This window comes from Misgurnus anguillicaudatus, chromosome 13 (genome assembly GCF_027580225.2).
Source record: "Misgurnus anguillicaudatus chromosome 13, ASM2758022v2, whole genome shotgun sequence".
In the NCBI taxonomy this organism is placed as follows: Eukaryota; Metazoa; Chordata; class Actinopteri; order Cypriniformes; family Cobitidae; genus Misgurnus; species Misgurnus anguillicaudatus.
Genome location: NC_073349.2, coordinates 21,639,715 through 21,655,564, shown reverse-complemented (window position 1 = coordinate 21,655,564; position 15,850 = coordinate 21,639,715). Strand labels below are relative to the sequence as shown.

The 15,850-nt window shown below is 36.7% G+C and overlaps 3 protein-coding genes across 10 annotated transcripts in view; 2 read left to right on the top strand and 1 right to left on the bottom strand.

The window, feature by feature from the left end:
• Positions 1 to 3,306, top strand: part of LOC141369303 (nicotinamide/nicotinic acid mononucleotide adenylyltransferase 1-like) — a 47,771-nt gene extending 44,465 nt beyond the window's left edge. For all 4 annotated transcript variants that reach the window (XM_073875387.1, XM_073875386.1, XM_073875388.1 and 1 more), the window contains one exon: positions 2,669 to 3,306. In XM_073875387.1, the coding sequence (XP_073731488.1) occupies positions 2,669 to 3,060 (392 nt within the window). In that variant the 3' untranslated portion in view covers positions 3,061 to 3,306. The remainder of the gene's footprint in view (positions 1 to 2,668) is intronic.
• LOC141369302 (nicotinamide/nicotinic acid mononucleotide adenylyltransferase 1-like) overlaps positions 1 to 15,317 on the top strand; it is a 92,637-nt gene extending 77,320 nt beyond the window's left edge. For both annotated transcript variants that reach the window (XM_073875384.1, XM_073875385.1), the window contains exons 2-6: positions 7,279 to 7,334; positions 7,737 to 7,872; positions 10,064 to 10,247; positions 11,374 to 11,507; positions 14,689 to 15,317. In XM_073875384.1, coding sequence (XP_073731485.1) covers positions 7,749 to 7,872; positions 10,064 to 10,247; positions 11,374 to 11,507; positions 14,689 to 15,083 — 837 coding nt within the window. In that variant the 5' untranslated portion in view covers positions 7,279 to 7,334; positions 7,737 to 7,748 and the 3' untranslated portion in view covers positions 15,084 to 15,317. The remainder of the gene's footprint in view (positions 1 to 7,278; positions 7,335 to 7,736; positions 7,873 to 10,063; positions 10,248 to 11,373; positions 11,508 to 14,688) is intronic.
• lzic (leucine zipper and CTNNBIP1 domain containing) lies at positions 5,032 to 7,269 on the bottom strand. Of its 4 annotated transcripts, none has more exons than XM_073875390.1 (7): positions 6,980 to 7,269; positions 6,534 to 6,644; positions 6,295 to 6,430; positions 6,084 to 6,182; positions 5,837 to 5,932; positions 5,608 to 5,689; positions 5,032 to 5,517 (listed from the first exon to the last, which is right to left on the bottom strand). In XM_073875390.1, exons 2-7 carry the CDS (start codon positions 6,632 to 6,634, stop codon positions 5,459 to 5,461), a joined length of 573 nt encoding a protein of 190 aa, XP_073731491.1. In that variant the 5' UTR covers positions 6,635 to 6,644; positions 6,980 to 7,269; the 3' UTR covers positions 5,032 to 5,458. The 4 variants fall into 4 exon arrangements, with proteins under 4 accessions (XP_073731491.1, XP_073731492.1, XP_073731493.1 ...); XM_073875391.1 differs by having other exon boundaries at positions 6,969 to 7,121; XM_073875392.1 differs by lacking the exon at positions 6,980 to 7,269 and adding an exon at positions 6,862 to 6,885.
• Positions 15,318 to 15,850: the final 533 nt, after the last annotated feature.

Below are 15,850 nucleotides of genomic sequence, written 5' to 3'. Positions count from 1 at the left end.
CAGTGGCGGAGGCAGAAAGTGTATGATGGTGGGTCTCTAAAAAGAAACGTTCCGCCCTTTGTCATAATCCACGCAAATCGTGCCGTAAGCTATATTTCAGGTGTTGTGATCTGACTGTTTACTGTGGGTTTGGCGAGAAACAATCCTTAAACTTAGTTCTGTATAGGCAAAAATCTTTTTCGGGGTAATTTATAAGCCCGTGGCTTACCTGAGCATTTGCCAGGTTCTGAAACATAGACAGAAGCGAACAAAAATCAATGCGGCTTTATTGAAAATCAACTTAAACAGTCGGGCCGTCGAGTCACGAGCCACCAACAGCGTGTCAACTTTAGTGTTACACAGTTTTATATTTTAGACCTTAATATTGCTCTTTGCTGCGATGCACTTGAACCTAACGCGCTTTCCCTTCAGCTCTCCACAAACAGCAGCGATTGGCAGACGGAAAGCAAGAAAGTACCGTAATTAGCCATATATTTCAAAAAAGTGCAATTGTTTTCTTTTAGGAACAATTCAAACTTTTTGATTGCGCAAATGCTTCAGGAGTTACGGTTAAATGAACAGCGGTAGATCAGAGCCCTTTCGCATAGGCAGGCTGCTGCTGCATACGGCATCGCCTGGTTTATTTAAGTTAACTGAGCATTACATTCGCAAGTCATAAGCATATTACAACAATTAACGATTAACTAAGAATAATAATCAATATTTTAAAGTTAATTTCAAAGTTAATATTCTGAAATAAGACCATTTCTGAAATAGAAATGCGACCCTTCGGAGGCTACAGCCTTCGGATTGAGAAACGGTCTTAGTGGATAACGTTAGCAACACATATCAAACAGCCTTTTAATGGTAAATTTCATTTTCTTAATGCAGATTCATCCGTTATTGTGTAATTAGAGAGGCTATTAAACCTGAAAAAAGAAAGAAACCTGAAAAAAGAAGAAAATTTCATTTTCTTAATGCAGATTCATCCGTTATTGTGTAATTAGAGAGGCTATTAAACCTGATGGCAGTATATAGTGCATATTTATGCATAAAACGTATGGGTGGAGTGTTTTTTTGGCTCTGTGATTCTGTATTCAATTAAATGCAATACATTAATTTATTAATAACTTGTATTAATAAAATGCATATATTAATGCTTTTAGGGATTAATAATAATTGAAAGTGATCTTTTGTTCTTTGTATATTTATAAACTGGCACAAGATATATACACAGCACACAGCCAGCTGTACATTAAACATTATGGGGTGGTTTCCCGGGCAGGGATTAGCTTAAACCAGGACTAGGCCTTAGTTTAATTATGACATAAAACTAGTTTTAATAAACATGCCTTACTAAAACCATTACTTGTGTGCATTTTGATGTATTTTAAGATATGTCAGTGCAAATTGTTTTCAAGTTTGGAAAGCTCTTATCCATGTCTGGGAAACCTCCCCTATAAGCTTACGTACTACAGAGTGTGATGCACTCTGTGTGATGTAAAGCTTAGTTGTATGAGGCAGTGTAAAACTAGGCACAAACCAGCAGCTGACCATACTAACTGATCTAATATTAGTGAATTTTATTTGTCAAAAAGCATTGTTGATAGAATTTTATAAAAATACTACTTACACATATTAGTGTGATGTATAAATATTGTAAATCAATGCATTTCTTGACTATTAATTAAGAAAAATCACAGCTCTTTGCCTCTAACTCAATGTATATCAATGGCTCACTATGAGCCATTTTTGGGCTTCCATTGTCAGAAGTCTCGTCCTAAAGGGCTATGGGTAAAATTTGACGGCGCCAACACTCGCGGTCTAATAGAGTTAAGCATAATGTATTTCCATGTATTTTGATTATCTGTTTTAAAACTGCGTTCATTTTATATTTTTCTATAACTGAATCAATAAAAATAGAACGTTTTAAGAATTTCTGAGATAATTTGAATGCTTCTAGTAATGTGTCGTGTTGGTCTTAAATTTTACTCATAATGGTCTTAAAAGGTCTTAAAAAGGTCTTAAATTTAACTTGCTGAAACCTGCAAGAACCCTGCAAATTTCAATTACTTACTTTTTCACATGCTTGCAGAGAATACTTTGTTACTTTGTCAATCTTTTTCACATTTTCTAGGTTGATAGAAGCACTGGGGACCAAATTATAGCACTTAAACATGGAAAAAGTCAGAATTTGTCTCAAGATACACACCAATAATGTATTTTTCTTAGGCATGTTTATAAAAGATGCATAAATATCTTAATTTAACTAAGGCCTAGTCCTTGCAGCTCATTTTAAACAAATACTTATTTGGGAAGGTATAAATGTAACACCATTTGACAAGTTTACAGGTTGATGTTCCCTCAAGGGACGGTATAGATGCATTGTTACTTTTATCAGCATTTACACTATTTGCATAATCTGCATCTCTCAACACTGTCTGACTGCATTTTTTTCCAAATTAACCTTTGTAACACTTAAGTCAAATATTTTGTATGTAACCGATGAAGAAAAGCATTTTTAAGCACAATCTTCCTACATGATTTTTGCAGCATTCCCTAGTTCCCTAACTATGTTCTGTATGCACTCCCTATATCATTTTTTAATATTTTAATTACAATTACAAATGTTTTAAAAGGCAACCTTTTTTAAATTAATGTGTTTTATTTTTCATCCATATACTTTTAGTCACTCCCCAGCTGAAACTTCTATGTGGTGCTGATGTACTGGAGTCCTTTGGTGTTCCCAACCTTTGGAAGCCAGAAGACATTGAAGAGATAGTGGGACGCTACGGCGTGGCGTGCATTACCAGATGTGGTGGCAACCCTGAGAAGGTCATCAATCAGTCTGATGTGCTGTACAAACACAGCAAGAACATACATGTGATTCGAGAATGGGTGACCAATGAGGTCTCAGCCACTCATATGCGCCGGTCCCTGCGCAGAAGACAGAGTGTACGCTACCTTCTGCCTGACGCTGTGGTGAACTATATTGAGGAGAACGACCTGTACAGTGAAGAGAGTGAGCAGAAGAATGCTGATGTCATACTTGCCCCTCAACGATACACTTGCACTAACTAGTCTGGTCATCTTTGACTTTGCCTCCAGTTCTGAATTTGATGGAGAGCCGGCCTGTTACCTAGTCTGACAGTTGATTAATAGTTTTTCTGTTCTTTATAACCCTTATATGTGATTATTTGACTTTTTTGTGATTCATGATAGGTGATAATATTTGATTCAATATGATGAGGTTCGTAGAATATAATTTATGATGAATAAATCCAAATAAAGATGTTTTAATAAAGAAGATTGTTTGAAATGTTAAAAGCTTTATTGTTTGATTTATTGTTGCTTGCTAAAATAGAGTAACATTGGGAAAGATTTTGTGTTTTCCTGTGAACTGTAGGAGTTTACAAATCACTACATCTTTACACCATGGTCTGTTTAAATACTCGATTCTGATTGGCTGGAAGGTGTGCATTAAAACCGTTTAACGCACAGGTAGTTCCAGTCAGTTTGATTACAGTTAGAAATTAATCCGCTACTATAAACATTGGTAACCATAGTAACACAGTTACACTTGCAGAGAGGGGCGGGAGAGAGAGAGAGCGTCTCTCTTTACAGTGAAGGTGCGTTCCATTCGACAGGGTCCCTGCGGAGTGTTCACTGCTCCCTACTCCCTGAGCACGGTATATCAGTTGAAGTGGACTTCACGGACAATAACCGCTCATTTGGAACGGCCTGCAAACGTCATCAAAGAAGTCAACGACGGGGTCGCGCAGATTGATATAACATACATTTATATAGGACTACATTTCATATTTTAATTTTTATTTACTATCACATTTAAAATATGTACACTATACAATAAAAAAACATTGAGTACTACGTAATGAAAAACGTATGTTTTTTATACACTTTAATTGACTACTGTGTATATAAATGAATAAATACGTAAATAAATAAATGCAGAAATAAACAATTAATTAAATGAATAAATAAACAAATGTAGAAATATATATATATATATATATATATATATAGTTTTTGCACTATTTCATTCATTTCTACATTTTTTATTTATGTATTTCTACATTTATTCATTTAATTAATTATTATTAATTTCTGCATTTATTTATTCATTTATTTACGTATATCTACATTTATTTATTTATTTATTTATTTATATACACTTAAGTCATTTTTCATCCTCCATAGTTTTCTACATAAAGTCATCTTACATAATATATTTTTTTATATAACCTTGATATCTTTAATATTGGCTGAGTAAGGCTGTGTAAAAGATTGAAATCAATGTGAAATCAGTGACTTTGATGCTCCTTTTCCAAGAGGCTTTACCCTGGAGATGCTTACATACTAAGATGCTTTTTAATGTATGTCCATAATTATATGATACTGAGTAATAAACAGATAGGCCTACTTTAATGTTTAGCATTAATTGAAAATATCCATCATTCCCACATTTATTAAAGATTTGAAGGATAGGAAGATTTTGCTCACCACTAAAAGATTTTTAATCAATTTACATTCATCTTTCTTAAATAATTTGTTTATGAGGCATCAATGCAAAGTGAATTGCAGATCATAGCAGAAGTTTCTGGAATTAGAGCGCCTCCTAGTGTTGAACAGTATAACATTTCCAATGCTGCCAAATGGTTTAGAGCCAGCTAATGTCCTAGTCAAATTACTGGGTTGACAAGCTGTTTTATGGTAACATGACAGTAACACTTTATTGTAAAGTTAATTTTATTAACATAATTTAATGCTGTAGCTAACTAAATAATATTATAATTGTAAATGAACAACCTAGATATATGCAGATCAAATATTATTATGATTATTTTTATGATGCCTGATTGATGTTGATGAATTGAACCTTGTTGTAAAGTGCACTCGCACAGCTGGACGTCTTTAGTTTCCACATATGCTCCGCAATATATTTTGAAGAGACTTGTTTCCTAAATACAATCAATACTGTTGTGCAAAGCAATAAAATAAATGAGATGTGTGGAGTACATAAAACAACAAACATTGGCAGGTTTTCATCAATTATATTCTAATACAAAATATTTACAAACATCACACTGGTTAAAAATCACAAAAAAAAACATAAGAATAAAATTCATAGTAATTATATCAAATACTCCGTACCAAAAGAGTAATTGGCTGCACAGTCTGTAATACATTACATTACAACCAGAGGACTATAAAAATGAACAATAACAATTAAAAACAAAAGACAACACTATCATGTCTAAAATGTCAGATATCTTTCAGAACAATGTAAACTCAGTTTTTCATTGTACCCAGATCAGTACAATAGGTCATAAAATGTGCAGGATGCATACAACACAAATACTTGTATGATTATTCCTAAGCACACATTTAACCACATCCATCAACTAAGAAATTGCAGTCGTTGTAAAAACGTACAACAAATGTCAACCCAAGTACATCTTTAGGTCTGGGTTTTCTCGACCCCAGAACTGGCCAATGCCATAATCTTATCTTCCGATCCTGGAGAGGCAACAAAATATTTGTTTGTTTATGAATTATAATAGTCAGTAGTAATAGTAAAAGTACTGCTGTGCTGCTGGCTATTCTTACCTAGACTAGCAGTGACCTTCTCAAACTGGCTCAGTTTAGCACTAGCATTGGCAGCAAGAAACGCTTCATCTTCTGGTGTAAGCTGTGCATTTATGAATACAAAAAATGTAAGACACTGATAATGGAGACATTTAAAAGTTGTTAAAAAAGTACACAACATGATACAATATAATCTACAGTAACAGGTGGGTGTAGGACAGGGTTATGCTATCAATAAAAACTTTCTCACCTTCTCACCAAGTTTTCTAAGAGCTGTGAGGATCTCCACTTTCTGCTGAGTATAGACATCTCGAGGAAGCTTTCCAACCATCACGTCACGGTCCATCTGATAAATGCATGCAGTATGATATGAATGTTTAGTATTAGCACAAGTATTTGGATATGTCCAAACATCTGAGATCATCATCATCATTCAAAAAAATTTGGGGTTAAATCTTACTGTATATTATAAATATCATAAATGCAAAAAACTTCACCTCGGCCATTCTTGTCCTGAGCTGCCCTGGTTGCTTTTTGGCAAACAACCGAATAACTTCAGGCGTCTTAAATGCCTGACTGATGGCAGCTTGGATCGCATGAAGGATGAATATTATCACAGTTATAAAGGCAACATTCACATTATAAAACTTTATAACACAACTTTTGGCTAAGACTTTAATAGGCCTGAATGAGTGTTTTATTTCTCACCAGTTGCATTCCCCCCAATTCATCTACTAGTGTCATATTCCCAGACATAAACTTCTTCAGGGATTCATTGAACTCGCTCATTTGCTCTAATGTCTCTTTTTTAGTTTCCTCATACTCCTCCTCATCAAGTTCTTCCCTGAAATGAAAAAAGTACCTTAAAATAATACAAATGTAAAAGAAAAATCTTGCATTTTTTAGTGTATGTAACAGAACTCACATTAAGGATGCCATTACTGTACCTGCACTCCTCTAAATCTTGCAGTTGTTGCATCAACCGGTCCAGCTGTTCTTCCATGTTTTGTTTCAGTTTACTTGTTTCTGATTTACCCCGAGACGCCATTCTTTATATCCTAAAAATATATCAGATTTTATAATTATCATGTATTCATACAAAACATGACATTTATGTTATTGTTCTGAATAAGCTGTTTATATCAGTTATTTCTGTATATAAGTAGATTAAATACACAATTGTTGGCAGTATGATGCTAAATGTTTTTATTTTATTTTCGTTTACTATCTTTTAATATCATTCAGGCAATATCACATTCATAAAAGAAATCGCACTCTTCTTCATGTCCCTGCGCAGCTAGCGTAGCTAGCACACATCCAGCTAATAAAACAATGCACACACTGTAGAATCCACTAATGCGTTATTTAAAAGTAGTACTGACGTAATTCCCACCCGTCCTTTATTCTCCAATAAAAGTCCTTTTGTCGAAACAAAACTAGGAGAGAAGTTCGGTGCTGTTTATCTAATATAGATGCTAAGGTGTGGTTTGTTTGTTACTGCTAGAACGTCATTGCTTTTTGCGTAAATGTTGCGCAGGGTTGAGGTTCTTGAATACGAGGTGACGACACCGGAATTGCGTAACTCTGCCACTCGCACTGATCATTTGTTACATATACTGTTACAGCCGTCACATTTAGGATCTAATATTAATAAAAACTTTAGATTTGTGTGTCGTATTGTCGACGAACAAGGCGGTTTTACAGCAACACCAACTAAAATAGGAAGCACGAGACTCTGTGTTGATTTGGTAAGAGCTAAATAGTTTTTAGCTGGTTGACACATTATTACCGCACATTTGTGACATGGTGTTAAATCTTATGGTGGAAACATTTTTAAATATTTTAGACTTTCGGTCTTTCACTTCACTTTCACTTACATGCTGTCTATGCTTACATGAGCCTATAACCTTTTACAGTTAACTTATAGGAAATATTCAGGGTTTCTTTAAGAGTTTCCCTTTTCTTGTTTTCTGATTTCCAAACGTTGTCTTGGACTTGGGTAACAATATAACGTTAGTAATGTAAATGCAATTTTTACACCAACCCCACCCCCCCCCCCCCCTCCCCCTTTAAGAGGAAAGTCCATAGACTTGCAGATGTTAGTTTTTACCTGTATATTTATATCTAGCTCATTGATTTTTTTTCTGCAGTAAACATCTTTTATGTGGTCAATGACATCGCAAGAGGAAATCAAAGTAGTGCTGCTGGCATGCGGGTCGTTCAACCCCATCACAAACATGCACCTGCGCATGTTTGAACTGGCTCGCGACCACCTTGAAGACAGTGGTACGTGCAAGAAAATAAATATATATTTCTGTCCAGGGCTCCAGACTGCGACCAAATGGTTGCATTTTGCGACCAAAATTTGAGAGTGTGCGACCGAATTTTACATCTAGTCGCACATGTGCGCCCAGTAAATTTGCCTCCCCCACCCTCCGTATTTTTTTATACATTAAACGTGGCAGGGGCACGTCAATGATCAATGAAATGAGCAATGAAATAATCAATGAGACCCGAGCGCACGCAAATACACACACAGCAGGGGTCTCCAACACGTCGCTGGCTGGCGATCTACAGGTAAGTGAATTGCAGGTAGCTCGCTCGTGGGTTTATGTATTTATTTTCTGTGGTTATGGCGGCATTTGGATGTCTGGTTAGTGTTACAAGCGCCTGTGGTAGTAAAGACTGGGTGCGTGTTTGACGTCGCTTTGAGCTGTGTAGACTGGCGTATGACATCAGTAATTTAACATGTATGATTCAAAAACAGAGCTTCTCCTAAACTGACGAGGGGTTTCAATTTAAAGCATGCGCGCAGCCTGTCTCTCTTAATGCTTGTTAAATATTCGCGCCCGTTTCCGCATTGCAAGACTTTGCGCGCGCGTCTTCCACAACAGACAGGTGTTTAAACTTGACGCACACGCGCAGCCTGTGTCTCTATGCTTATTAAATACTCACGCCTGTCTCCGCATCGCAAGACTTCACACCCGCGTCTCCCAAAACGGATGATGCGTTAAAACTTTACACACACGCCCAACAATGCTTACAAGCCTGTCTCCTTATTTAAAACAAACTGAAATACCATTTAACTTGGTTGCTAATGTCACTTGAATGAAATTACATGACATTTAATGCATTTGGATTTTATATTCATTTTAAAAATCCCAAATGTAGCTATTTAATATTTTGATAGTTATGAAGTTGAGTATTACAGTTCTTAGTTTACAAAAAACAAACATGCATTCAAATCTATCCAGTTAAACTCAGTCACCCATTTAAATATTTTAACTTGTTGTTAAAGTTGCAGCTATAATGAACCTACTTATTTAAATACTGTTAGTGTTCATTTCATTAATATGTGTAAAGAGATGTATAATATGCAAAGTGATTTCTATTAAAATAAATTCTTCTGATACACGTGTACACAAACACTCAAACTGAATTTGAGAGGAATGATACATTATCTAAGAGATTGAGGTATTACGTGACACAAGTAGCTCTCGACCACTTTTATTTTTTAGAAAGTAGCTCTTCAATGAAAAAAGGTTGGAGACCCCTGGTCTACACTGTCCCCGTCGGGTGATGATGCAAAGTTACATGCATTTAAGTATTGTTTGTAGCTGTGAAATGACCGAAAAGTTACTAAGCACTTTGTTACTAAGCACTTTTTTATTCTGAATGTATGGTATTTTGTTTACTATTTGTACTGTCATGACAGCGATGGTGCTGTCAGTTTACCTTGTTGTTGCATCTTCATAAGTGCAGAATAAAATGTGACACTGAATATGAAACATCACATTTGTAATTTCTGCATCTATTATTAAAGAATTTATTAGTAATACAGTGGAAATTAGTAGATTTGGTTAGCATGTTGATTTACGTTGTGCGCCCCTAAATTTTCTGGTTGTGCCCCTAAAATTTTCAGTTGGGGGCCACTGTGCTCCTAGTGAAAAAAGTTAGTCTGGAGCCCTGCTGTCTGATTCTGAGGTCTGTTGTCCACGGATAAAAAACAGTTGTGGCTAGAAGGGATACAGCTACAGCAATCTTGTGAAATCTTGCAGGATGAGTGCTGTTTTGTTCCTAATCCTACCCCCAAACCTAACCCGAAACCTACCATTTCATGGGATCTATGCCGTAGTTGTATCCCATCTAACCAGAACCGCATCTGGCCTAAACCCAACATCTGGCTAGATTTGGCGAAGCCGTATCCCATCTAGCCAAAACCTAGAAGGATTAGAGTTTAAAGGATTAGTCAATTTTCTTAAAAAAAAATCAATAAGATACTCCAGGCTAGTGCGATTATTCCACGATACAGCACTGCCTCTCATGCCTTGCTTGTATAAATCCCTTCAGGGTGATACAAGACCCCTACAAACCATATATTATCCCTTACTTGAACAGCGTAGTGATAGTCTTCAAATTCATTTGTGTAATATTATCATCCTGTTTTGATGCATATTTTTGTGTATGTTTATTTCAGGAAAATACAGGGTGGTGAAGGGTATAATATCTCCAGTTGGAGACAGCTATAAGAAGAAAGGTCTGATTGATGCCTCTCATCGATTGAAGATGGCCAGACTTGCCACCCAGAATTCTGATTGGATCACAGTGGATGACTGGGAGTGTCAGCAGCCAGAGTGGGTGGAGACAGCCAAAGTAGTACGGTGAGAATCTTTCAGATCACATGTTTTTGGAGAATATGGAAATGGTTGCATTTTTGGTGAAAAAAATCCGTGTCACATGTTAAAAAAATTGTTTTGATTAGATGTCAGCCTAGATTAAAGGCGCTCTAAGCGAATTGAAGCGTTTTAGACCATAAAACATTTTTTGTTACATACCGGAAACATCTCCTCACTATCTGCTTGCTGCCTGTCCGCTGATCAAACTGTAAAAAAACGCGATCTCTGTAGACAGCCCAGGCTTCACAAACGGCAATATCAACAAGTGGCCAAACCTAGCATCACATAACAAAACAAAGTATTCCAACCAATAAACGACAAAAAGGATTTGAGGGTGGGGGTTGGGCGTGTTCATGAAAGCACGGAAGGGAGGGGGAGGGGAGGAGTTAGCTACGCTCCGTCTGTTTGAAAACAGTTTCAAACTTCAACAATAAATAAAGTCTCGCAGATTCGCTTAAAGAGCAATTATCTCTATCCCAGCCATTGACGAGATATCTCGTCAATTAAGAGAAAACGCTTCCAAGCCAATGACGAGATTTTCCGTCTTTCGGCAATACCGCTATTATCCACCAGGTGGCGCCCTTCCGCAACTTTTTAAAACCGGAAGTATTGCCCTATGACAAGCTGCTGCATGTCCGTGTCTGTTTTAAAGATCGCTCTGAATGGGATCTCTATGAAAAGTCCGTCACAAAAATTGAATTATCTTTGCTTTTTGCTCAAAATGTGGTGTTTTTGCAGAAACCTACCCATATTCAAAAGCAGATTACAAAAGAACTACTGAAGGTAGGATGAAACGGGTTTTTTTGTTTGAAAGCAGAGGGTCTTTTCTTTCATTTGGTATATTGTATGTTTATATATTTGAAGAAGAACATTTTCTGGAAGGCATTAAACTTTTGTGAAAATCATGAAAAACGCTGGCGCTGGCTGGCAACTTTTTTAAAAAACGCTGGCGGTGAAAGAGTTAATCTAAATCATTATGATGCACACAACAACCTTTATTATTTTAAGTGATGGATTTACAATCCACTTCATTTTCATAATTTACATTTCTAAAGAGTAGGACTAACTTGCACTGAAATAATGTTTTTCTATGATTTTAATTTTTTAAAAGGCACCATTATGAAGAACTCATTTCCAGTGAGAACAACAATGATGATGTGGACACAGTGAGGGGTGTGAAGAGACGAAAACTGAAGCAACACGAAAGCATCTGTCAGAGTTCATCTTATATTAACACAAATGAAGGTACAGCAAATTATTCCTAAATACTCCTACTCCCGGTTTTACAGACATAGCTAATCCTAGACTAAAACACATGCAGTATTATCTCCTTCTGACATCACAAGGGGAGCCAAATTTCAATAACTTATTTTTTCACATGCTTGCAGAATGCTTTACCAAACCTAGTTACTATGTTGATCTTTTTCACATTTTCTAGGTTGATAGAAGCACTGGGGACCCAATTATAGCACTTAAACATGGGAAAAGTCTGATTTGTATACACCAATAATGTCTTTTTCTTAGGCATGTGATGTTAATAAAAGATGCATAAACATCTTCATTTAACTAAGACCTAGTCCTTACAGCTCATTTGAAATAAATACTTATTTGGGTGGGTTTTTTAAAATGTCACACCATTTGACAAGTTTACAGGTTGATGTTCCCTCAAGGGACGGTATAGATGCATTGTTACTTTTATCAGCAATTACACTATTTGCATAGTCTGCATCTCTCAACACTGTCTGACTGCATTTTTTTTTTCCGAAATTAACCTTTGTAACACTTATGTCAAATATTTCTATGTAACCGATGAAGAAAAGCATTTTTAAGCACAATCTTCCTTCTTCCTACAGGATTTTTTGCAGCATTCCCTAGTTCCCTAACTATGTTCTGTATGCACTCTCTTTATTCTTTTTTAAATGGACACTCCACTTTAAAAAAAAATGCTAATTTTCCAGCTCCCCTAGAGTTAAACATTTGATTTTTACAGTTTTGGAATCCATTCAGCCGATCTATGGGTCTGGCTGTATCACTTTTGGCAGGGCTTGGCATGGTTCGTTGAATTTGATTAGACCATTGGCATCGCGCTAAGGAGTAATCAGGGAGTTTTGATATCTTTCCTGTTTGAAATTTGACTCTTCTGTGGTTACATTGGCCCTCATTTATCATTCTTGCGTAGAAACGGGCGTATATGTTGGCGTAAGATTATGCTTACACTCCTCTCACCGCCTGATTTATGAAGCTGTGCGTACCTCTGAAATTCAGGTGTAAGCCATATCTGCCCTTCATAAATGCTGCGGCTGAAAATGATTGTCATTAGAATAAAACGCCCATATAAATTCAAGTCTCCGCCTCCCCCACGCCCTCATGTTACGACATTGACACACGGAAGACGGCAAAGAAGAGAAACCAGGGAAGTGGAAAGAAACAAATTTGTTTTATTTGGGAGTTTAAAGAGCGGGATTAAAGACACATTAATAATTGCATGACATTTTTTAATATTTGTATTTTTTTATTTTTTTATTATTAATGACACTTTTTAATAATAATTTATTTACTGTTGCCTACATCTAAATTATATGTCTGCTTAATGGTTCGGTTAATTTTTTTTTAAATAATATTTTTAAATGATGTAGTAACTTTTGTAGTGTGTCTTTCTGTATTTACATACAGTTGTTTGTTAGCTAAGATCCAGTTTGATACGGAGCTCCGGAAATAATTCAAATTAACAATTTGTTTCCACGACATCCACATGTTTTACTAAGCTAATTCATAATTTGAAGTAATAATAATTATAATAGTAATTACGAAATATTATAATAATTAATTCCAAGGAACAAACTGTTGAATATTGGGAACGAATTTTATATTTATGACCATACTTTAGACTAAATAAGAAAAAGAAGTGTCCATAATGTAGCATAAAAGATAATTCGTGGCCATGATTTTGTCCGCATGTCATCATGATCGGATTTATGGCTCCATTCAACACAAGCATTTTACCTTACCTATTCATGTGTAGCTATTTATTTATCATCGAATAGTATGTTACCTTTTGATGCATTATTATCATGTTTTCGTAGCACATCCTTGTGCTTTCTTGCAATGTGCCGCTTCAGATTCCAGGATGAATATTTGCTAACTTTTACAGTCCCTCCGCAGTCCCTTTCAATGTTTTCTTCCTGTCCAATCTTAACTTTGATTTTTACTTTACATTTATGTATAAGGCTTGAATTCCACAACTTATTGCTAGACGTTTTTACAGATTCTCGAACTAGCAAATTATCAAAGGGTGTTCTGGGTTCAACGAGCGGTGCTGAGCGAGCGGATTTTTCGGAAAAAGGCGCTCTGATGGTATTACCGCACCGCTCAACGCTCCGATCCGCTCACGAGCTCTGTCCTGAAACGGCTCGCAACTTAAGGAATACATATGCATACAAATCAAATGCTTTGGTAAAGTCACACAAATTAAACATTAAAGTTCATGTTGCAAAAAAAAAAAAACACTTAAGTTTATAAATACTATGTTGTTGTTGTTTTTTACAGTGGGTCATAATATATCATATACTATTTTAGTTTGTCAGTGCGTTTTGTTGTGTTAGGATTTTTGTTCTGTGCATTTCCTAACTCAAAATGTGCGTACACCACCTCCTGAGCTGGCGTAGGATTTGAGCGTGCCGTACGCCAACGTCCATATTGATAAATCTCAAAGTCACCGTGGTTTTGGGTGTATGCCAAGTGTACGCTGGAAATTTGGTGTATGCACTTTTGATAAATGAGGGCCATTGTGTACTAAAACCGACGGAAAATTGAAGGTTGCGATTTTCTAGGCAGATATGGCTATGAACTATATTCTCATTCTGGCGTAATAATCAAGGACTTTGCTGCCGTGGCATGGCTGCGGCAGGCATAGTGATGTTACGCACTGCCCGAAAATAGTCCCCTTGTTTACTTTCAATAGCAGGGGACTATTTTCCGGTGCTGCGTAATATCATTGCGCCTGCTGCAGCCATGTTACGACAGCAAAGTCCTTGATTATTACGTCAGAATGAGAGTGTAGTTCCTGGCCGTGTCTGCCTGGAGAGTTGCAGCTTTTGATTTTCCTTCGGTCTTGGTACATGATGTAGCTGCGGAGGAGTCGGGTTTTAAATAGGAAAAATATTGAAACTCTGTGGTTAATTTTTGGCGCGATGCTAATGGTCTAATCAGATTCAATGAACTATGCTAAGCTATGCTAAAAATGGTACTGCCAGATCCGGAGATCAACTGAATGGATTCCAAAACAGTAAAAATCAAATGTTTAACTCTAGGGGAGCTGGGAAATGAGCATATTTTCAAAAAAGTGGAGTGTCCCTTTAATATTCAATTGCAATTAAGGCAACTTTTTAAAATGAATGCGTTTTATTTTTCATCCATATACTTTTAGTCACCCCCCAGCTGAAACTACTGTGTGGTGCTGATGTACTGGAGTCCTTTGGTGTTCCCAACCTTTGGAAGCCAGAAGACATTGAGGAGATAGTGGGACGCTACGGCGTGGCGTGCATCACCAGATATGGTGGCGACCCTGAGAAGTTCATCAATCAGTCTGATGTGCTGTACAGACACCGCAAGAACATACATGTGATTCGAGAATGGGTGACCAATGAGATCTCAGCCACTCATGTGCGCCGGTCCCTGCGCAGAAGACAGAGTGTACGTTACCTTCTGCCCGACGCTGTGGTGAACTATATTCAGGAGAACAACCTGTACAGTGCAGAGAGTGAGCAGAAGAATGCAGACGTCATACTTGCGCCTCTCCAAAGATACACTTGCACTAACTAGTCTGGTCATCTTTGACTTTGTCTCCAACACTGACTTTGATGGAGAACCGGCCTGTTACTTACAAAGCCAGTCTGACAGTTGATTTGTAGTTTTCCTGCTATTTTAAACCCCCTATATGTGATTATTTAAGGTGTAATATTTGACTCAATATGATAAGGTTTGTAGAATATAATTTATGATTAATAAATCCAAATAAAGATGTTTTAATAAAGAACATTGTTTGAAATGTAAAAAGCTTTATTGTTTGATTTTTTGTTGCTTGCTGAAATAAAGAAGCATTGGGGAAGATTTTGGGTTAACTGTGAACCGTAGAAGCAAATTACTACATCTATATAAAGTGCTCAATATAAAGAAGTGATACGTATAGAAAACCCCTGAAATGTCAGTTGGACCTGTAATCGAAAAAACTTAAAGCCAATTTATACTTTTGCGTCGGGGTTACGCCGTAGGGTACGCCAGACACTATGCACGTAGGCAACGTATACTTCTGCGTTTGTGTTGCTCTGCAGTTACACTGCCGAAATGAGTAGGAGGAAACATAATGCATTCACGCCGACCAATTACAGATCTTGCGGTCTGCGTCGTTTCGACGTGTAGTTACATTTTTGAGGAGGTGCACGTCAGGTACTGCGAAGGCTACGGCGACAGGGTTCGCGTCTATGCGTATGTTACGGCGTACCTATAACGCGCACCTAACGCAAAAGTATAAATTGGCCTTTAGCCTACGTTTAGCATGAGGAAACAACTCTATAACTGTGTTAATAAGT